At 35.7% G+C, this 23,920-nt stretch overlaps 1 protein-coding gene across 1 annotated transcript in view; it reads left to right on the forward strand.

The window, feature by feature from the left end:
* VPS13C (vacuolar protein sorting 13 homolog C) overlaps nucleotides 1-22,367 on the forward strand; it is a 100,788-nt gene extending 78,421 nt beyond the window's left edge. Inside the window, exons 70-83 of the mRNA XM_035899526.1 lie at nucleotides 1,334-1,445; nucleotides 2,441-2,554; nucleotides 4,147-4,283; nucleotides 4,532-4,613; nucleotides 5,030-5,143; nucleotides 5,276-5,351; nucleotides 6,000-6,163; nucleotides 7,434-7,479; nucleotides 8,498-8,621; nucleotides 9,321-9,435; nucleotides 16,417-16,508; nucleotides 17,820-17,943; nucleotides 18,200-18,283; nucleotides 20,677-22,367. Of these exons, the coding sequence (XP_035755419.1) occupies nucleotides 1,334-1,445; nucleotides 2,441-2,554; nucleotides 4,147-4,283; nucleotides 4,532-4,613; nucleotides 5,030-5,143; nucleotides 5,276-5,351; nucleotides 6,000-6,163; nucleotides 7,434-7,479; nucleotides 8,498-8,621; nucleotides 9,321-9,435; nucleotides 16,417-16,508; nucleotides 17,820-17,943; nucleotides 18,200-18,283; nucleotides 20,677-20,781 (1,489 nt within the window). The 3' untranslated portion in view covers nucleotides 20,782-22,367. The remainder of the gene's footprint in view (nucleotides 1-1,333; nucleotides 1,446-2,440; nucleotides 2,555-4,146; nucleotides 4,284-4,531; nucleotides 4,614-5,029; nucleotides 5,144-5,275; nucleotides 5,352-5,999; nucleotides 6,164-7,433; nucleotides 7,480-8,497; nucleotides 8,622-9,320; nucleotides 9,436-16,416; nucleotides 16,509-17,819; nucleotides 17,944-18,199; nucleotides 18,284-20,676) is intronic.
* The last annotated feature ends 1,553 nt before the right edge of the window (nucleotides 22,368-23,920 follow it).

The following is a 23,920-nucleotide window of genomic DNA, read 5'->3' on the forward strand; positions in this document are numbered from 1 at the left end:
AAGTGGGACTTGGATGAGTGGACAGTGAGGTGGATTGGGAACTGGCTGAATGGCAGGACTCAGAGGGTTCTGATCAGTGGGGCAGAGTCTAGTTGGAGGCCGGTAGCTAGTGGAGTTCCCCAGGGCTCAGTACTCAGCCCAGTCTTGTTCAACTTATTCATCAATGACCTGGATGAGGGGACAGAGTGTACCATCAGCAAGTTCTCTGATGACACAAAACTGGGAGGAGTGGCTGATAAGCTGGAAGGCTGTGCTGCCATTCAGCGGGATCTGGACAGGCTGGAGAGTTGGGCAGATAGGAACCTGATGAAGTTCAACAAGGGCAAGTGTCCAGTGCTGCGCCTGGGGAGGTTGAACCCCATGCACCAGTACAGGCTGGGGGCTGACCTGCTGGAAAGCAGCTCTGCTGAGAGGCACCCAGGAGTCCTGGTGGATGACAAGCTGAATGGAGCCAGCAGTGTGCCCTTGTTGCCAAGAAGGCCAATGGTATCCTGGGGTGCATTAAGAGGAGTGTGGCCAGCAGGGCAAGGGAGGTTCTCCTCCCCCTCTACTCTGCCCTGGTGAGACCCCACCTGGAGTACTGCGTCCAGTTCTGGGCTCCCCTGTTCAAGAAAGATGAGGAACTCCTAGAGAGAGTCCAGAGGAGGGCTACAAATATGAGTAGGGGATTGGAGCATTTCTCCTATGAGGAAAGGCTGAGGGAGTTGGACTTGTTTAGCCTGAAGAAGAGAAGACTGAGAGGGGATTTCATAAATACTTTCAAATATCTTAAGTCACAAGGACAGAGACAGACTCTTCTCAGTGGTGCCCAGCGTCAGGACAAGGGGCAATGGGCACAAACTGAAACATAAGAGGTTTCAGTTGAATATGAGGAAGAACTTCTTTACTTTGAGGGTGACAGAGCACTGGAACAGGCTGCCCAGGGGGATTGTGGAGTCTCCTTCTCTGGAGATATTCAAAGCCCTCCTGAATGATGTCCTGTGTCACATGCTGTAGGTGAACCTGCTTTAGCAGGAGGGTTGGACTGGATGATCTCCCAAGGTCCCTTCCAACCCTTACTATTCTGTGATTCTGTGACGTTATCCTTGGAGCACGTGGAATATAATGTATAAATATAAGAAGTATTTAGTGATGGTTAATATTTTTAGGTAAATCTTGAAAATGTTAAGATATTAATAATCTACAGTAATGTACAGCTTTGTGAGGTTGGTAACCCTTTCCAACTATAAATAGACAGTTGGTACTGTAGAGTGTAAGTCTTAATATGAGACATTGCATGTGATATTTAAGTTAAACTTACACAAGTATACACTGTTTCTTTTTTCCATTTTAGATACTTCATGGTTCTTATCCAGGAAATGGCACTGAAAATTGATCAAGGATTTTTAGGAGCACTTAGTGAACTTTTCACTCCATCTACAGACCCAGAAGCTGAAAGACAAAGGGTAACATATGAGAGAAACTCATTTTTGCCAGAACAGGGCCTTTATTGTAGCAGCATTGCAGTTTCCTGAATATTTCAGTTTAAATGAGTGAATATTGCATTTGACAACAGTGAATAAAGGGACATGGTAAAATAACTTTCAGTGAAGCATTGGGATTTCTGTTAAATATTGGCTGTGAGCATTACTAATTGACAAGTTTGACTAACTGATACTTGGGTATGTGTTACTGTTTTCTGCTTTTTTAATGTTTCATTAATTGATGACACTGGTTTCAACTGGTGGCTACAAAGTGTTTAAGCGTGGTAGGTGAAATAAAGTTAGGGTTTACAGAGTGGGCTTCTAATTGTCTGATAGTCTACAATGTCTTGTCTTCAGAGAGCAGAAGGAACAGATTTTCATGGCTCTAAATTAAGTCTTATCTAGGTGCATAGTATTCAGAAAGGTCATATTTGGTTCTAGAGTGCATAGGAGAGTCATTCATATAATTTTCTTGTTCTTAGAAATGGTGTCTTCTGATGTACTGTATGAAAATTCTGATTTTGTGAGGAAATTCAAAACCACAGAGAACCTTAGGAAGTTAGTTACTGTACTAATATGTCTAAATTAATTTAGAAGTGATACCTCAAGTGACTGCGGAAGTTAAGGGAATATCAAGTGGTATAGCATAAATTGGAAAAGTCACCCAGAAATCATTGTGGGTTTTTTGGTTTGGGTTGGGTTTTTTTTCTTATCTTTGATTAAAGAAAAATACTAGTATGGTTACAATCTGGTGTACAAAAGTAATGGGTCTATTTCCTGTTTTGGAATGTTGGTTATTTAACTAGTTAGTTAAATGTTTTATTACATTTGGCTATGATTATTATTTTTGCTGTTTATATGTATATTTTGCATATATTTATAGATAATATTAATAATTATATCAAATATATATAATTATGCTGGTTTATATGGTAATGAGATAAATTTCTGTTCTATTTTTTTTTTAATAAAACCAGTCTAAATTAATTCAGCAAGATGTAGGTGCACTTAACACTGAGCTAATGGAATCTTCCCTAACAGACCTGTCAATGCTCAGCTTCTTTGAACATTTCCATATTTCTCCAATTAAGGTATGTAATAGAGATACTTTTGGTTAATAAAACATTTTATATCAGTGATTTCTTAATTCTTTTAGTAAATTCATCCTCAGCTCAACCTTCTGGGTAATTGAGGTCTTCATGCTGTCTTCCTAACAGGGATTTTTTTTTTTTTTTTTTTTGTTTTCTTACTTAAAACTTTGTTGGAAAACTTTCTTAGTTGCCTGTGAGTACAGACCCTTAACCATTGCTAAGTGGGAAGAATCAATGGATATAATAATGAAGAAAGCTAAATAAAATGCTGGCCTGAAGGTATCCAAGTAATGTGTGTTAAGTTGTAATAAGATACACTTTCATGGGCTGGTTTTCAGGTCTCTCTTGAAGCAGTTAGTTTTTTGGTTTTGGTTTGGTTTTGGTTTGGTTTTTTTTTTTTTTTTGAGCAAGGGAAGAAAGATTATGAGCAATTACACATTATTCTGAATCTACAGAACGCTCCCCTAAGGCTATCAGATTGAATAAGAATTTAGAGGAAAAAAATATTACTTAGTTCCTTTTTCTTTTGACTGAATGTTTAAAAGAGAGACATAAATCCCAATAAGGATTATTAAATTCTGGCACTTTTTTCAGCTTTTTGCCTATTTCACTAGACATGTGTTAGGGTACACTTAGATTCTTAGATTTTTTTTCTTCTAATATAATTGTGCTTATGAACTTATAAGAATGTGAAGCCAGGGAAAACACTAGAGGAACACGACACCATTGTGATATCTTAACATTACCATCTAGCTAGTCTGGTTCAAATTGTTGAAGAAACAGTTGTAAGTCATTTGCATCTTTGTTTGAAATGTCTAGGCATGCTTCCTGTTAAGTAAAGGAGGGTTGTGGATTTTTTTTCTCTCCAGTGTTTTTTTTCCCCCCTTACTTCGGTGATCTATCCCAATATTCTAAACCACAGAATAATAGGAAGACTGTGAAAATGGCTGTGTGGCCTTTTGGAAAAAAACGAAAATGGGTAATCTTGAAAAAGCCAAATCATACAGGTTAACTGCTATGCCCTCTTCTAAGGGAGTAGGAGGGAACAATACTGATTATGGTGACGAGCAAGAGAAAAGGAAAATAATTTTGTTGCCCTCTCCACCCTTAAGTGTGTGTATTTCCTTTAAAAAAGTGTCTTATCGACACTAAACAATCCCTTTTTAAAATGTTAAAGACAGTTCTCTCAAGTTCATGCATTTCCCCAAGAGTGACTAGTTGCAAAAATACATACAAGCTAGTTAAGTTAATCAGAATTTAAAATCTAACTTGTACTGGGAATTAAGCTCAATCTATCTAACAAGTTATTTCTCTCATTTACACAGAAGTTTACAGATGTAAACATGATAAAAGTTAAACTTATAGGGCAATTTGACACTTCTCTGTATGGAAATATAAATAAATTCCTATGTTATCGAAGTATTACCATTGTCAGTTCAAGCGTGTTTGTTGAAATTGTACAATTCCTCAAAGTGAGTAAAAATACACTTACCACTGTTCCACTGCAGGTTTTTTACATGTGCACCACACAACCTGTCTGGTGTGTGTCTCTTGTCTTGATTTATCTTGTTTTGCTAATTCTTTCTTGACAGTTGCATTTGAGTCTGTCTCTGGCTTCTGGTGGAGAAGCATCAGATAAGGGGGAAGAAATGATAGCCATCCATTCTCTGAATTTGCTGTTGAAAAGCATTGGAGCTACTCTAACAGATGTGGATGATCTTATTTTCAAGTAAGCTAATAAAGACTTTTTTAAAAAAAAATACTTGGAATAAAGCTACTATACATATAATAACTGACTCCATAGTAAACTTTGACTAGTATAAATATATACAGCCTTTGGGGAAATGGAGGAATGGAGGGAAGATGGGGTTTGGGCTCCTTTTTAAGAGAACAGGGCTTCAGGATTACCTGACGCAAAAAAGAGAATTACGTAGAAGGAAGAAGAGTATCTATAATGTGTGATTACTTGTCTTTCAGACTTGCTTTCTTTGAAATTAAATACCAGTTCTACAAGAGAGACCAACTGATGAAGAGAGTTGTTAGACATTATAGTGAACAAGTAAGTTTTAGTCAAGCCTTTGTGTAAAATTTTGAGTAAGTATGTTACAGAATGCAGAAAATAAGGAAGGAAAGGTGAATACCTTTAAATGTTACTATTTTTTTTATTTCATGGTAGTGAAGTAGAAATCTGGTGGCACATTATGAAAATGAAAATACAAAAGTGTTCTGAAACTCTGTTTGAGAATTTTAAGTGATTGCCTCTGTTCTCTCTATTTTTCTTCACCAACATGTTCTAACAGTTATCCATACATGTACTGCATCTTTTGCCTAAGCCTGTATTCATTCCAGTAGGAATACTTAGTTGAGTACTCTAACATATTACGTGGGCAGTAAATTAAAAAGTTTACCTGCTTTGGATCCTAATGTGGAACTATGTTACCATGCTCTTCCTTTTGCTTCCCCCCTACTATTTAGCTCCTGAAACAGATGTATGTTCTTGTACTTGGATTAGATGTTCTTGGAAATCCATTTGGCTTAATCAGAGGCTTGTCTGAGGGAGTTGAAGCTTTCTTTTATGAGCCATTCCAGGTATGACTTCCTGATTGAAATAATGTATTCAAATGTTCTTCCTTTCATCAGTGTAAAGGATTTGCTAGTTTTTCTTGAAACAGATGCATAAATATATTGTTTTCAGCTGTTCATAATAAGTTTCATTTTTAGGGTGCTGTTCAGGGACCTGAAGAATTTGCTGAAGGCTTTGTAATTGGTGTTAAAAGTCTTCTTGGACACACAGTGGGTATGTATTGTACTGTTACTGTTTTGATAAATTAGGTTAACTCATGGATGGCATTTAGATTTTTTTATTATGATTTTGAAGGGAAAGTTACAATTTTAAAATTAAAATTTAAAATTTTTTGACAAGTATTTAAGTTTGTCAGATACTATTGCCAGTATTCATGACGCAGAGCATTCATATCTAACTTACTTGAGACCATCTAAATGTTTTGTAAACGGAGCAAGCAAACTGAGAAACATTGCATGTATAACTGAATTTGTAACATGCTGTGAATGAAGAAGGAAAATAATTCTAGTGGTCCTAAGACGTCTGGAGAAGACTGAGAAGTATTCTTAGGACCAGCTACTGTTACAGTACCTTAGATTTTTGTTTAGCTGTTCGTTACAGTAATTAAAGAAAACACAATTCCATCTAATATCCTATATAATATGTACTGAAGTGGTTTAAGGGTTACCTTTTGCTGCATTTATGGATTTCAGGACAGATTCTGAAGTCTTCTCATGGGCAACATATAATAATAATTCTAAATTTGTAATATCTGAACTGAATATGCAGGGAAATTGGTATGAAGTTTGTGGCTTCTTGTGTGTTGTCTGCTGTTAAGTTCTGAAAGAACAGTAACTTTTGCTTTCTGCCCTGGTCTATCAGGTGGTGCAGCAGGGGTGGTGTCTAGGATCACTGGTTCTGTTGGAAAAGGCTTGGCTGCTATTACTATGGATAAAGAATTTCAGCAGAAACGGAGAGAGGAAATGGGTCGGCAGCCAAAAGACTTTGGTGACAGCCTGGCCAAAGGAGGAAAAGGCTTGTTACGGGTATGAATTTGAAGCTGAGGGTGTGATGTGCCAACTCATAATCCATGCTTGTAAATTATATGTAAGCAAGCTTGATAATGTCTTCTTTATCGGTTCATGAACTAAACAGAAGAGACAAACAGGTGGTTGGTTTACAGGAAACTCAGTATAGTGTATCAACTTCAGTGTTTGAGGTTGTGGTTTTGGCCAACCTGAAGGTAGAGTCTTAGAAAGGAAAAGTGTAGGAAGTAGCACCAATTTCTCCTGCGAGTTACATGAATAGTTACTCATGCTTAACAAATGTGTTATCTAATTAAAGCAACTGGGTCCTTATTTGACCTTGCAGTCAATTCTGTCATTAAAGTCAGTTGGCTCTGGGCATGTGCTGTATAGTAGAAATGGCTTTCTGTATGCTGAGGTCTTATAAAAACTGCTAGGCTTTCTTAACTTAAAAGAATGTGAACATAAAGCAAGTAGAATTTGTATAAAATTGTAGTACTACATTAGGTTGGAGAGATTTTTCTGAAATAGAAGCTGTGCAACCCCTGTGGTTTTTTTATAATCTAAAATCAGGAAGCTTTTCTGGTTGCTGAAAGATCACGTATATTTCTAGTTAAAATATTAAGTATGAAACAAACCTCTTGTAAACAATTACTGAGAGATCTGTATTACCTGAATGCAGATTAAGTCTTCTAATAAATTTTGTCACTTTCCATTCAAAATAAACAGTCATCTTATTTCTAAGTTATTATAAATAATTAACATTGTGGAGTTTTTTCTGACACTATTTGCTGAAAATTCAGAAGTTACTTCTGGATTTTTATTCTTTTGCTTCAGCGTCATTAAAATACTTGACCTTTAAAGTCTTTTAAAATACTTGACCTTTAAAGTCTTCCAGAGAGTTATTTGATGTTAATTATCTTGAATATTTGGTATCATTCACTCATGACTGGGAATTCTGGCAGCTTCCTGTTAGTAGTGAAAGTGAAAGAGCAACTTCCTTAATTACTACAAGACTGATTAATGTACAAAAGATTTGTTAGTCTGTCTTGCCAGCATAAATGTTTCTTCCGCTGTTTTAGTTTCCTTCTCTTTTCTTTGTCTCAGTTATAATTCTCTTAAAAATCTAAAGTAAAAAAAAAAAGCCCCAAAGCCAAAAAAAAACCAGGCAAACAATGTTTCTGATGCTGAACTTCATTATAAAGTTGTGAAATGAAGGAGGACTGGTTGCCCAGTTGGACTATAGCATTCCAGTTTCTAAGTAGGAACTTAATTATCTTCTTTGTTTTAGGGTGTTGTTGGAGGTGTGACGGGCATAATCACTAAACCTGTCGAAGGTAAGCACTAAAGTTGCAATGCACTGCTTAAATGGCTTCCCAATAATTTACAATTTATTTTGTAATTTTAAGAAATATCAATCTAAGAGTGGTGATGTCGAGGTGTAGCAACATGATATTTTTAATTCAAATGTGACTTCATATGATGATTTACTCAAATATTTATAGCTGTTGCTGTCGTACTGCCTTTTCAGCTTTTGTATGAATTAAGGAATGGTTGTCTTTGTGACATATTTTGTTAGGCCTGCTGTAGTACCCAATTTATTGTTTAGAGCCAGAATAAAGATACTAAAAATAATGGATTAAAAAGAACCAATTGAAAATGGTTTTTTTTGGACTCCAAAGGTTGGAGAAATCTTTAATATTAAAATTTGGTTTTATGCCTGAGATCAGTATTTGGTTTTGTGAAGACTGTCACTATCGGTGTGATAAAATGCTTCTCATTAAAATTCATGTTTAAGTGATTTAATGCTTTAAGTTAATTGTTATTTTGTTGTATTTTATAGGTTATTGGCAGATGTATTGAGGTGTAGTCCCTCTTTCATTGATGGATGAATATACATGCTTTCTAAACACTGTCTTGGCTCTTCCGTAGTTATGTACCACTAGAAACATGAATTTTTGAGATAGAAGTAGTTAACTTCCATTATACTTGTTCATCTTAAAAGATTTCAGGTTATTTTGTTATTACTATCAACCTACAAAACCTCATATATTAGCCTACAGTCTAGACTGAAAGTATGAGAAGGAGACTCTAGTTAACATTTCAGTTATGCTGGCTTTGGAGGCTGGTAAGATGTTAAGTGAACATCAACATGTCTGAACAGACAAGGAAGCATCGTGTGACTTTTCAGAGAACTTTTTTTATAAGTGGATTGTACATAATCAATTGCTGTGGGCTGTTTCCCATGCAAAAGAGTTCTAGTGCAGCCTGGGGCAGTAATGATTTAATTCTGTGGTTAACCTCTTCAAGCAGGTGATTAAAACCATTTCCTTTTCCTTTCCCTTTCTTTTAAAGGGGCTAAAAAAGAAGGTGCAGCTGGATTCTTTAAAGGAATTGGAAAGGGACTTGTGGGAGTGGTAGCCCGCCCGACAGGTGGCATCGTAGATATGGCAAGCAGTACCTTCCAGGGAATTCAAAGGTAAAATGTCAAGAGGAAGTTTTGAAGTACTCTCCATGTGTTGGTTACCAGGTGGTGAAGTGATGCAATAGTGACACACAATTATTTGTGTTAAATTCAATATGCAGTAGGATGTATGGGGTTGAGAGATGTCTAGTAGCCTGTATTTTACGATGAACTCTGGAAATTGCTGCTGCAGAATACATCTTGCTGTGTGGTAGTTCAGGTAGATGGTAACTAGTCCATTTCCTCCTTTTCCCGCCTTCCCTGATCAGAAAGTAATTAAAAGATCATGTCTGAATTCTACTTTTGAGATAGATTTGTGTACTGCTGAATGCAAATATCTGAATGTAATTTACACTTACTGTGAAAAATAGACCATTGACATTTTTGGAGAAAAACTTGCCAGTTAGACATTCAGTTAGCAGCACACATCAGGGGCTGCTTGTGTTTTAAGGGGACCTTTGAAAAGCATGTTATGAGAACCCTTAGTTAAATTATTCATGATTGGGAGTAAACTTCTCCAAGTTATTCTGTAGCTGTCTAATTGGTTAATGCTACTTCGGATTTATTAGCAGCAGTGTGTCTTTACACCTGTAGGGTACCTAGGAAGTGTAAGTGGGATATGTGGCAAGTGAAAGGATGACTTTTTAAAGATGTACTGGTGAACCTCAGAATTGTAGTAAGCTTACCAGAATACTGTTCCACTGTCTATGGCAGGGTGGCGGAATCAACTGAAGAAGTATCTAATCTCCGTCCTCCGCGTTTCATTCACGAAGATGGCATCATCCGGCCGTATGATAGGGTGGAAGCTGAGGGTTATGATTTATTTGAGGTATGACTTGTGCTGCAAATACAGTTAAAATTCTCTAACCCATTAATTCCATAAAGGATTATGTTACAAAAAAGCTGCCAGGGATCTGTGGCAGTCATTATCTGTAGTAAAAATTTGCCCCAGCCTGTTTCATAAGGGAAGCCTGTATGGCAGAGAAGACCCAGTGCTGTTTGTAAGCTGAATGCGACAAGAAAACTGCAGCATTGCTGTTAAATGATCTTCTGCACGTTATGCTCTGTAATGGCTTATCTCATGCTCTGGAAGGAGGTAGTAGGATTAAGAATTAGTAGGATTAAGATTTGAATATGTGGAAACACGAAAAACACTTTGATACTCAGTTCTAATGTTTTGCTTAATAACAAAGCTGAGATTGTTTGGCGTATAATACAACTACTGAAATTCCCTTTTTTTTTTTTTTTTTTTTTTTTTTTTTGTGGTGGTGGTGGTATCAGCAGTTGAAAAAAAAATGCATGAAATCCCAAAATACCACCTTTTGGTTTTTCCTTACGTTCTTAACAGCAATACGTCATAACTACACACATTTTGTGGACATTTAGCCTGCTTTTACATCTGGATGTGGCTAACATATGGAGGATGAATAACAGTGGTTTTCAAATCCTAGATAATTGGAGTCCAGTTAACTTGTATTTCAGCCTTCATGTTCTTAAAACTTACCTTAAGATGCTTGGTTTGTTGCTAAAAAGTTAGAGTAAAATAACTGTCTACATTAACATTTTAAGACCAAAACTTGCATATTTGCTACTTCCTTCTAGATGTTCTTTTATTTTGTATTCTATTTCTAATGTTTCTTTTCTTTCTCTTTCTCTCCTGGCATACACAGCAAGAACTGGAATAACGGAGTAAACATTTTCCATATTTCTCCTCTATTTCCGTCACGGTCTTTTATCTGCCTTAAGTATTTTAAGGGCATAGTTGCATTTTAACATGTCCTCTCCCCTTCATTCATATCTTTTCTGTGTAGCTGTTGAATGAAACAGTGTTTCTTATTGTCTAGACTAAGAAAAAAAAAAAACCACAAGCAAATTTGAGTAACCATCTTGAGTAAAATTAGATGAGTGAGTAAGATGAGACAGACAGGGAGGGTATGTTTTCTGTATATTTGTTTTTCTAAGGATGTCTAGCTCCTGAAGAATGGCAACAACAGAGGGCACTTGGAAAAAAAATCATGGTAGGGTAGGTGCTGAGTTCATTCTATTTATTAGTGGTCTCTTGGAGCTAAGGCTGTGGATGAAGGGAGAAAGCAACATATTGATACTAGCGCAAAATTTAAAATGGCAATATTGAATGGAATTTTCTTCTGTGAAAACGCTTATAATTTCATGGTATAGAAATAGTTTCCATATAAATGCTAAGAAAACTTGTATTTGTGGTTTCTGCAATATGCCCTAGGCCTGTCATTTATACGTCTGATGAACCACTATCACTTCAAATTACTACTACTCTTACTACTTTATGAAATGTTATCAATTAAAAAATATAGCCAGCTCAGTTGAGTCTGGTTTCATTCACAGAATCTTCTTTGCTGTTCAACATACTTGAATGTAAACTTTCAGCTGTTAACATGAATTTACCTACCTAATATAATATATATTAAAAAAGAAAGAAATATATATTTCTAATTTAAGTGATACCATAAACTTTATTTCTAATAAAACATCACCTAAATTAACAAGACAAGCTTAACAAGCTGTTCTCAGAGCAAATTGTTTGCCTATGATACATGAAAAAAGGTTGAGCAGAGACATCTCTCTGCTGCTAATGCCTTTTTATAAATTAGTGGTCAATAGTCAGTTTATTTAATTTAAAATTGTTCAAAAAAATTTAGCAAATTTTTATCTTAGCTGATTAAATGAAATTAGGTCATTGTGATATACTAAGCAAAGCTATTTTCTTCATGTAGTGAGATTTTTTGGTTTTTACAGTTTTTTTCCACCTATTAAAAAGGAAAAGGTAGCACAATTAACACTGAAAACTGGATATTATGCAGTTCCTGCACATCTAATATTTGTATTTTTCTTGGATCTAAATGGTGTAGATTGGAACTGTATACTAACCAAGAATGAATCCTATGTATAGTTCACTAAAAACACTTTCTTCCTTTCAGAAGTCAGTTAATTAAATACAGGTTGTCTTTTTTCTTAACTAACTGATTTTGATTATTATGCTAGAGGTTAGTGTTGGGAAGGTTTTTTTTTTTCTAATGCAAATTACAAGCAAGAGGGGGACAGTGTCTTCACAGGAAATAGGATGTCTGACAAGTAAGAAAGTTTTATATGCATTTAAAAATTTAATTGCAAATAACTCAACTTAGAGGTACTAGTGCTGTTAAATTTTGGATCCAGTTTTGACCCGACATTACAAGTAGTTTAACCAGAATCCCCACGCTCTCATCTGTTTTAACGAAATTTAATGCATATGTGCCTTTAAAATAAATACACACTTACAAGGTTGAAACCTTGTAAGGTTTCCTTAAGGAATGGATGCCTCAACACTATCCAGTGGTTGTACAAAAAATGTTTCAATTCCTTAAATACTCACTTGTGTGTGAAATACAGACATTGCTAGACAGTAGAGCTTGGCTTAGGAGGAGCATATATGTAGGTCTTAAAAAGCAAGTTACTTTTTTTTTTTTTCCACTCAGAAGGGTTTTTTTTTGTGCAGAATGAGGACAGTAGCCAGATGGAGCAGATCAGTTCACTTGTGTAAACTTGTTTATGCAGTGCATTTTCACGGAAGTGCTGAATCTGATTTATAGGGATCTGTTCAGTCAATTCAAAACCTGGAAAGTCAGATTTGATGTCTTGCATGCCATGTCTCTAGTTCATGCAGTGAGGTTTAGCAGTTCAGAATGCGTTTTGTTAAACTTAAATGCAAGCGTGTATAGCTGGAGAAATTGAAGAACAAATGAGACAGCTCTAGAAGAATTATTTTCCAAGGAGTAAGTTCTCGTGAGTTTTATCTTTGTATGAGGAGTGTTTGTAGTTAATGAGATTTGCTAGAACAGGTAATGAATGCCTTTGGCTTTGTTAGTCTTTGCCTTTCAATATGCAGGTATTGCTGCCTGCTCTGCTGAGGAGACTGTCTTCTAACCCCAGCATTTAGGGTCTGACATGATGCAATTCATACATTATTCAGTGTCTTTGGCGTTACTTTGTTTCATTTCCCAGTTAAAGCATGGAGCTTTATAAAGAATGCAGAATACTTAATGAATAATTGAGACATGGTGGTGAGACAGTGTGTGGCAGAGAGAATACTATGCTAGGCTTCAAGAAGTTGCAGATTCTATTTCTGTTTGAGTCACTGTTCTGCTGTGTACATTTGCATTGTTCTTTCATTTCCATGTAAAATAAGAATGGGCTGAACTTCTTAAAAGGACTCTGGTATTCTCATAAAAATAAAAGCTTTTGATAAAGATGCCTGAATTTTAAGAGTGTGCAGATCATGGAGTAATTTGCATCAAGTGCAACCCTCCTTTTACATAATGCCACCACCATTGTACTGATGTCTCTCAGGTGTATTGAGAATAGCTAAGAGAAATACTGTATCTCTTGGGCACAGAGCTCACTGGGAACTCTTACTTTAGTAACATACTGCATGTCAAACCTAAAAATACTGTTGGCATTATTTCTGAAGTTACAAGAAACAGGCTCTCTCTCCAAAGCTTTGAGTTTAAATAGAAGCACATGATTATGAATAAATTTGTTTAAATACATGGCATGTCTCATTTCTGCATATCCAACAAAAGGATTCAGAATATGGACTGCAGCCTTTGAATTGAAGTCTTACATGGTGGTGGGTTTTGTATTCCTTTATTTTTTTACTTGTTTTTAAAATAGCTATGGTTCAGGTATAAAATGTGAGGTTGTATTTCGATTTTAGTCCTATGCTGCCATCTTTCTTCTGATGTTTTGAAGTGACTTTGAGATAAGCAGTCTTTCTGGCATTTTTCTTCTATTTTTCATGCATTTTTACAGTTTGAGACATTTTTAAGATGGTCAGAGAGTGGTTGGGTTTGGTTTGGTTTTTTTTTATTTTTTTTTTTAATAGAAGATGTGGCCCCTCTATTCTGGGTTGCTGGAAAATGTTGAATTAAAATGTTTTTCAAAATGTCACATCACTAGGGAGCAAATCCAGGAAAACACAATGCTTTTGATTTAAACTCCTGAATATTAACCCACTTCGGAGCTTAAAGGATTTTGAGGGTCAGTTGCATTATATGATGATGATGCTTTAAGACATTTGTTGAACTTTTAAAAATATGAAAATAAAATGCAAATATAAATAAATGTTGAAGCCTCTTTTAATTGATTCTGATGGAAAGATCTTTTGTCAACTCAGCTTACATTTTAGTTACTTAAACTACAGAGAGTGGTTAGCCTCTGTGGTTGATTGCAGACAGATAAATGGGCAGTCAGGTTGTCTGTTGTCATCTTGGCAAGGTATAACTAAAAACTAACAACTAAATGTATCTTTACAAGGAATAACTAAAAACATACTGAATTTCTAGTCCTCCTTCCTTAATTTATTCTCACTAGTTTGTCAGAAACACCTTGAGAAGTTCATTGTTACACAGAGGCTGAATTCCACAGTAACAGCTGTAAAATGAACTGAAGGTCATCTTATTTTGCTACAAAGAATATCAAACCAGTTTTGGGGCATCCAGTTGTAGGCACTTGCTAAACATTGATCTGAGGTGCACGCATTCTGCATCCAGGCTAAGCATGTATGGCCTTCATTCTTCCTTATGTTTCCTCACATTCCTACACAGGAGCTGCACGTTTTCCATTAAAGCAGATTGTATAATAAAAAAGGCGGTTGTATTGCCTTAAAGAGTAGAAAGCTAACATGCATTGACATTATACCTATGTAACTTCATTGTTCATTTTTACTAATTAAACATATTTACAAGTGGAATATGTATCTTCTAAAGATTTCTTTTCTCTGATTTAACATTCTTATTGGTAGAGGGTAGAGTTAGATGTTTGAGATGCATGTACCTTACGTTACATTTCAGCATCTCAGTTGAATTCTCTGGTGATAGTTGAAACCTCTCGATTTTAGCAATAAATGGTAAGTTTCATTTTGTGACCTTGGAAGACTGTAGAAATTGGAATTTCTGTCAAATATTCTATTGATAACCAGTATAATTTTTCAATATAAAAAGCTCGTGGTTGTCAGAGAATGTAACCAGGTTGGTGACCCTGACCAGGCTTTTGTGACTACTGTGCTGGAACTGTGTGTGTTAGAAGCTTCTGGAGTGTAAATGGGATTCAGATGCGTTCTCTGGCTAGAGTCTTAGGGCAGAGTCTTGGGTGTGCACATTCTCTTTCCAACACTTGTTTCTAAGAGTGAGACTTTATAATTCAACTGTTGTACTATTACTGGTGTTGCTGACTTCTAAACGTTGTCTAGTTGCTTGTGAGTAACTTTGCAGAATTCCAACATCAACAGCACTTGGATTTGCAGGTTCAGAGACATGAGATGATTTAAGTATAGGAATGTATGTATTGCATATTACAACTATACTTAGCTTTGCAGTCCAAAATAAATGCAGAACTAGCTTTAAACCTGATGTGTATATTCCTTGTTTCAGGTTTTTTCATGCTAGAGTTTTCATCCTTAAATGTAAAAACGTACGGCTTCCCCAAAAAGAAGGGTAAGCACGGGTATTTTAGGGGCTTCCTATTGGAGTGTTCTGCTGGTAGTTGGTTTTAGATCAGTGGTGTGTGATATGACACTGTTACTGTGGTAGGTTTGCTACCCAGAGAGTTCATGATCTCTGCATTTACTACAACCTATGTTCGTTAGTAACAATTATATATTTACCATGCACATGACAATTACAGCAACCTTACAGCTACTAAATATATACGGGATTATAACAGAAAACATGTATTTAATTCTAGCAGACCCCTTCTGTCCTGAAAACTAACATTTATTCAAACTAGTACATTTACATGTAACACATAGTTAATGCATTGCATTAATTAATCAGCAGGCAGCAAAATAGGGTGGACAGAAACAGATTGCCTGCTTTCTGACAAATTCATAGCAGAACAACCAGTAGTTGGCACAGATTTATTCTCATACCCAGTTTCAGGTTGGGTTCCCAGTGGTAGTATATTATTCATTTCACAATTTTATCTTTTTCTATATGATATTTTTATGTGTATCCATTTCCCACAAATACTGCTTTGTGAATCTTGCTGTCTTTAAGCTATTAAAATGTTACTGTGAGCTTGGTTTAGTGATGACTGTGACACTGTCTTCTGTGCTGCTCTTTGGAGTTGATGTAATATTGTAAACCTGGTGACATGCTCTAGAAAATATTTTACTTCACTTAAACAGAACATACAGAATAGGAAATTTGAAAAATATGTAATCAAAAAATTATTGAGGAACTGAAAAAAAATGGCTATGAAGCACCTCAGTTCTTTTGAAACTTTAACATCTGTGTTCATAGTTTGTCACTTGAGTTGTAGTTGTCTAAAAGAAACGTGATGAGTAATTTGATCTACGATTTCATATACCTTCTTATTTTGGATGTTGAATATGGATGTCTGTTCAATGCTTCAGAAGCCTGACCCTGAGGTGCATTGAGTATTTGTAACTTGATAGTTTATTTCTAAGGGTCTGGGTCATGGGCTGCCGCCTTTAAAGGTACTATTGCAGGATTTTCACTCTTGAATCTAGTCTGCAGCATGGGGTGTAACAAAATGAAAATTACCAAGCAATTATTAGCACAGGAAAGAAATTAAAGCTGAAGAAATTGTGTCAGTGTTCCATCTTTTGAATGGAATGGATCAGACCTTTCAGTGACTCGGCTTCAGGAGTGAGGACACTGTGAAAGCTTGCCTTTAAAGAACTAGTTCAGCGAGGTGACTTTTTAAAAGGTTTTTCAATTGAAGACGCCTCTTCGAGTTTTCTTTTTTACAGCTCCAAAATTATTTTCTATTTCAGAAATTGCACATAAGAAAACTGGAAGAAGAGAGCTATCGATACCACTGTGCAGTTCCAAGAAGCAGAAGAGCAAACCTTATTGTTACTAATAGGTATTAAGTTTTGAAGGCTTTCTAAGGGCTTGTCTTGGTTTCAGCTTGGGGATTAGACATCTGACTAAATCTAAACTGTTTAGTATTCTCTGCATATGTACTTTCCTTGTCTGTTTTCTTCCTGATTTTTTTTTTTATAATTTGTTTTGTTTCATTTATGGAAAAATGTAATGTGGTAATGATGTCAATAGTAGGTACTGATTTAGGAAGACCATTTACGCTGAGGTCAATGACCCTTTCATCATACTGGAGGGAAATATTTTTTTTTTCTGCTTTTTCTTATTTTTCAAATTAGCTTGTGATAAGTGTTTGTCGTCAAACTAATGTTGTGATAATGTTTACAGTCTTGTTAGTTAAAGGGTACTCTAAATGGAGTCTTAAGTTTTTGTGAGTATGAAAATTAATATTAAACTTATCAGACAATTTTTGGAATACAAGATGTTACTAATCTTGGCTATGCAGTTTGAGTTCTCAAAACTTTATAAACACTTAATCCATATGTTCCTTTTCATTATCTGTGATCTCTACATCTCAAATGTCACTGATATCCACCATGCCTGAATATGTGAGATAAGCTCATCCATAGTGAGACTCCAGGAGGCACACCACCATGCTTGTTTTATAATGACTAGCATACCCCAAAATTCATGCTGCAGCTGAACAAGCTTTTTCAAGATACTGACTAAGTCCTTCAGTGATAGTTAGGTGATTTATTTGTTTGCAGCTCCAGATAAATGTGCACTTCTCTCCTTATCCCAGTTCCTCTTCCACATGCATAAAAGTTCTGGTTTGACTCCATTCAAAACTGCCACCTGTTTTTTGTCTTCGTGTGCTAGCTGACATTGGAGCTTTGAAGTAATTAAGGGGCAGCTAGCTAGCAACTGTAAACAGTAGCAACTGCTCATCTGTCAGTCTGGTAGTAATTGTGTCACTATGTAGCTAGTATGTAGCTGTTTGACTACCTTCATCTGGTAGAGACTGGCTTTGAAGAACTGGTTTGAACTAACTGATGACCCTCTAGTATCCAATTCTAGTAAAAAGTTTGGATTTGGAGGTCTGGGTGTGTTTCAATTAAGTTGACTAATGCATGCTCTGCAATATCATAGATCATCTATGAGTCTTACGACAAAGTGATTATCTTAGAATATGTATTAAGGAAATACTGTTCCACTGTGACTGAGTGGAATTTTTAATCCACACAGAAAATGCTTTCTCAAATGAATGTCTTTTCTTCGTTTTGGTTTGGGTTTTTTTCTGGCAAAGTTCTAGTCCCAGGGAGAAATTGAGTATTAACTTTTTTCTTTTGAACAGGAGACTGATATATGTAAAAGAAGTGGAAATCTTAGGCCATTTAACAACCGAGTGGGATTACTTATTTGAAGACTTTACACGTTGTCCCTCCAACGAAGCAAATGTTTTAAAAATAAGTGTTTTGGTAAGAAAAGCATGTAAACTTTTTTTTTTATTTAACACAACTTAGAGGTCCAGACATTGCTCTTAACTTATTTATGGTTCTAACGTCTGACCATAGGACAGGATTTACTTGAGATTTCTTGAAAGTATGAGTTGGGTTGGACAGAGGCCACGCAGAAATCTAACCTGAAGTTGACATTCAAGCCACATAAGTATCAGATTCTGCATTCTTGTTTTGAGTGTCACATGAAGTAAGTTTTTGTTCCCTTCTGCAACAGGATCAAAGGATGTTCCAAAGGAAGGATGATACAGGTCATGAATATGTAAAGACAGTTCAGCTTCAGGATGAAACTACAGCAAGGGTATATTCTTTTTTTTTTTTTTTTTTTTTTTTTCTTTCCTCTGATTTCCTTATGATATTGTTAACAGTTCTTGAAACTCAGCATGTGAAAAAGATGGTAATGTTCAGAGACTGTTATAGAATAGGCTGCGGTGCCTGAGGAACATTTACCATATTCTATGTTGAAAAATTAGTTTAACCAGGAGAAAGATGAGATAAGATAGTCTAAAGCATTCAAGAGAGTGTATGCAATAATAATTTAAGGTTGAAGGTGGAAAGCCTTATGCTCTGTGTATTAAAACTCATTAAAAGAAAATCATTCAAATACTTAAAGTACTAGGTGAAGTTCATTGTAGTCTCTAGGATTCAACATACCTCTCAATTCTGCTACCTCCTCATTATTTCAAGATCACTGGACTAACCCAATACCTTGTGTGAAAAGGCTTACTGAAATTCCTCCCCGCACCTGGATTTTCTACCATTTGTCTCTAAATATTTGTTTATATTAATGCTGGAGAGGCTGATGTATTTGGGGAGCTTTTGTTCTGTGGATGGTTGGATCTTGTAGCTAACAAAAGCTGAACTTACAATTTGTATAAATTCCAGGGTACTTCAACAAAAGAAAAATTTACCTAGGAAACCACGCATTTTACTGTAGTTATGTGTCAGATGATGAAAGAAGAGAAGTTCTCCCTGATACCAAAAGTGAAATCAATTAGATCCACAGCATCTTGGAAGCACACTTGAAATTGTAGGTCTGGTAAACAGCAAGTCAGCAGCTAGAATCAGAATAGGGTCAAAGTTGCTTCTATTAAATTGATCAAGCCATCTAGAAGAATGGGTTAGACCACAAAGGGGGAAAAAAAAATTGCTATCACTTTGAGGCACTTTTTTTACCTACTGGAAGAGTCTATATTATTTCTTCTCTGTCTCTTAACTAAATAAAAAGTTTTTCTTGCAGCATGTCTTCCAAAGTATACTATTGGTTAACTAATTTAAATGCTTTTAGTTTGAAAGTATGGTGGTGTCATGGCCAAATCTGGAACATTGTGTACAACACGCAGGCCACACTAAAAGGATACTTTGTGTTTCATTCACTTTTTTCTGTTACTGCCTAGCTACATGTTCCTTTGCAAGTGTTTATGCTGGTATGTATACACTGAAAATATTTTTTTCTGTCCTGAAGTGCAACACTACCCATGTACCTTCCATGTTTCTTGGTTTTTATCAGTATTACACTTTATTTGGCATCTCCCTTCTTTGCATAGATACCACCTGTAAAACTATACCAATTTGATAAGAAGACACAAAAAAAGTACGCTTCTCAAATAATTGTCACTTCTGTGGTGCCCTTTGTGCATGAAACAAATGTGTTAAAGGTCAGATTAAGGATATCTTGTAGCCTCCTTGTTCTTTCTGTCTCCCGTAAAAAATAAGCAAGGGTTTTAGGTTTGCCCATCTTTAGTCCTCTGAATCTTTCCCCAGCCTCCATGAGTTATCAGAAATCCATAAATTTTTGAAATACTTAAAGTGCAACTGATGCATGTTATTTGCCCATGCAGATTAATTTATTCTTTGTTTTAATATTATTTGTTGTATAAATGAGTTTTACTTTCATTGAAATCATAGATAAAAAAGCTCTCGCAAGCATTTCAAATGCTTCAGCTTTCACTAAATGCTGGAATTACTCAGGTAAAATCAGACTGACCATCCAAACTAACCGTGTATGTTAGGTTTTTTTTGACTTCCCCTCCCCCCACCAGGCATTTATGCATATCACATTGACATTAATTTCCTCAGACTAGAGATATATCGCTGTGTTAATATTATGTATACACACTTTATGCATATTTTACATTATGCTTAATGTTAGACAGTTGTGATGTGGGGTATTTTTAGCTATTAGATCGTTTGGATTCAGGAATTTAATAAAAAGGACTGGTTTAATTGCACAGCTTTGTTCAGTTAAGTTGTTTATAATTTTACAATTATTGTTAGGTTCTATTTTAATTTATCCTTCTGTGGATTTCAACTAACTATCCAGTTTGAGAGTACTTTTCATTGTAAATATTTTCAGAAGTGCCTGTCATCATTTTTGTTGTCTTTTAATTATAATGAATGGTTCTTTTATATTTCCAGATACCGATAATGCAAACCTCTTGGTGGTTTGGCCTAAGCATAGTCCTCTTCTGAGGCTCTTTACCTCAGATTGAATCTAGTAGTTGTAGACTCTCAATACATTTCTATCCATTTTTGAAGAGAAGAAATTGCTTAATTTTATTTGAAAGTAAATTTTCTTCAAAAGACTTTATTCTTATGGTATCTAAACTTTTACTGTTTTTTAAGAGCATCTTATGGAAGAAAACTGCAGGTTGCATGCTTTAATTTTCTTTTTTTCAATATGTTGCTTTACAGAGGATTTGTTGTGCCATTCAAGAAGCCCAGGCAACAAGAAAACAACAAAAGTTGGTGAAGCAAGCATCACTGCAGCTGAAGAAACCACAAACGCTGTTTCGATAATGACAGGATTTTCGGGTTTGACCTTTTGGTATGCAATTTTATCCCTAAAATTTATTAGAAACAACATGGAAACATTGTGCAGAAAGTAAAGATAAAATATCCGAGGTCTTCCTTCAAAGTTAACAGCCATAAACACTTTATTTTAAGAAGTTATGTCTCTTTCTAAAGCTATGGATTTGGTTATTCTACAATGCACATTTAAGTTTACAAATTACAACTTTTGCTAAAATGTTTTTCCACTCTGAAATTTTCTTTTCTGCCCTTTTTCGTGTCAGGAGTTCCTGTAAATGGATTCTAACATGAAGAGGTTATCCAATTTGCACTCTTAAGTTTATGGTTTACAGACAGGTTGTGGTAATTGTGGTTATAGTGTTTTGCAAAATAAAGTACTTACGTTACTGATTGAAACTCATTAAAAACTTCTATTTTAGGCAGCATTACCTTTAAATTAAGAAAGAAGTGTACACAACTTAGCTACTATAATTTCATCCCTGTCTACTTAGTATTAGAAGACACTATACTGGAGCAACATAAGAATGAATATGTATGAAAGAAATAGGCTATTGTTGTCTGGAAATGCTTACTTTGGAATGTTGACCCTTATGTTGTAAGTGAAACTCTGCACTTTAAAAACAGAAAATATTATTCACCTGTCGTGCATATATATGGTTTTTGTTGTATCGCTGTTGCTTAAAGACTTCTCCAGGAGGAACAGCACGCTGGTTTTAGACAGCATTGTATGTCAAAAGCTTAAATCAAAGTAATTAGTTTTCCATATTCCAGTGTGTAGTTACTCCACTGGAAGAGTGCCATCTCATTAAACTCAAAGTGAGTTCTGATACAATATTTGTGTTGCCATTTCTCTTCCTGAAGACTGTTAGCATTCAGTTTAGCAAGATATTTAAGCACATTTGAAGTATATGCCTAGTTCTTAATGGTATGAATAATCCCATGAACTTCATTGAGACAAGTTCCATTCTTAACACTAGGTACATATTTAAGTAACTGGGTCAAGGACTATATGAGCAAACAGATTTTAGTTCAGTGATCAGTGAACTAAGAGCTCTTGCTGTTGGTCCTTGGCTCTCGGATAAGATATAAGGTGTCCTTGCAAATACTTACTCTTGAAAATTTGCCCTTTCCAACTTTCTTCACTTGACAAGAATGATTTCTGGGGTTTAACTTAATTTTGGACTAGATAATAGCTATAGATACGAACTCAATAAGTAAAAATGGCAATATTCTTGCATAGATCTATTCAGTAAGTGAAGCAATCATGAGAACTAGGCCTGGATTTTTAAACTCTTTACACTTAAGGGCTGGTGGATTCTATAAATATACTCTTAACCTGTACCTATCTCACCAAAATTAGAAAGCTTAGGATATTTGAAAGGAAGCTGCCAAATGCAGAACTTTTAGACAGCATCTGCAGACACGTTTTTATTGCTGTTATATGCACATGGCTATTAATCTGGTTTGCTATGATGGCAAAAATGTGGTACAACCTTTAATTCTGTGATATCACCTATTTTCTAGAAAGCTCTGCTCAAACATTAACTAAATTAGCTGTCTAGGTTGTATGTATTTCAAGCCCGTGTTTAAAATAAAAAAAGACAATTTTTATATGCAATTATTTGTGCTGTGATTTTTTGAATGTTGTTGCTTCCGAAATACGTTATATGCTGTTGGTTTGCCACATGTCACTGGCACTATATTAGGAAAAAATTATTGGAATACTCGCGTGCAGCAGAAAAGCTTTCTACAGCCCAGCATTTCCTTCAGCTTTGGTGTCTGGCATCTAAGGGATAGTTGTACTGTTGTACAGTTGTGAACCAGTACAGTTATGTACTGTCTCTTAATTCATAGTTGAAAACAGAGTTTACTTCAGTCTACTCTCACTGCATGTTTAGATGGTACCATGTGCCTTTTTTGTGGTAGAGAATTAGAGCTTAAAACAGTTCTGATGACACATTTCCGGCTCAGTCTTCTGCTTGATTCAATTCTGTACTTCCTCATTTTTATTTGTAAATTTTCTGGTTTGAATTGTAAACAGATATTTTCTCACTTTGATTAGGTACAATGAAGTGTCTTCCTATTTAAAATAGTCTGAAGAAGCTGTAGGTTTCAATAGAACAATTTTTTTTTTTTTGAAATGTATGTCTTTGCAGTTTGGGTTGCTAGCTGAATTTGAACTGGTAGATTGCACTAAAAATTCCAGCTGAAGAAGTAATGAATGACCTTCTTGACCACTTGGATCAAGCACTCAAGAGGACATGGGAGAGATAATTTGCTAAATTTGCTAAGGAATTCCATTTCTTACTTAAATGAAGATAGATGTTTGGGAACAATAGGTTTCCAGTGCTTGTCCTGTGCTTTCCTCAGGTGTTCCGTTCCATTTTACCATGTGTCCTTATATCTTTGCTCCCGTTTTTTATCCAGCCTTTTCTCCAGCTGCAAATGCCATGGGCTGTACCTAGGCTTGGCTCTCTGACTTTGGCAACACTCTTTTCCTGTTCCCTTTCTGCCCTTTTCCTTAAGGTGATGCATCTTCTTGAAGTGCTGATTGAGGGAATTAAGGGACATGGAGGGTCTCTTGCCTAGTCCTTAAGTACATGTCCAGCATAGGAATAACTGCAGAATTAAATCCTGTTTAGATGATCTGTAGGAATGAGGCATTGTTGGGGTAGAGTGCGTTTTCAGACAACTTTTAGTAATGAATTTTTGCCAGGTGCTGTGATGCAAAGTGAAAGAGCTGTTTCAAATATTTTGCCTTTTTCTTTGGGGTTTTTTTTTGGTTTGGGTTTTTTTTTCCTCCTGTCTGGCAAAGTGATTTCCCATGCCTTTAAGATTTTATGTTTCTATGAAGCTCTAGGGTTTTAGTATTACTGAGCACACAAGTTGGCCAAACTGCTGAGAACTTCCTAGATGTTTCCTTACAATGAGATCACAGAATTTTTTTGCTGTCTCAAAAGCCCAGTTTTAATGAATGCTAGACATGGAATACTACTAGCTTATTAATTAGAACTCCAAGCATTTAGGTCAGTCCTTGGTCCTTGCTTTGCTTCAGTTACTCCACTGCTTTCTGGTTCATCATAGGTTTCTCTGGCTTTTCAGAAGCTTTTTTTGCCGCCGCCCCCCC

This window comes from Egretta garzetta, unplaced genomic scaffold, assembly GCF_000687185.1.
Source record: "Egretta garzetta isolate BGI_Z169 unplaced genomic scaffold, ASM68718v1 scaffold287, whole genome shotgun sequence".
Lineage (NCBI taxonomy): Eukaryota > Metazoa > Chordata > Aves > Pelecaniformes > Ardeidae > Egretta > Egretta garzetta.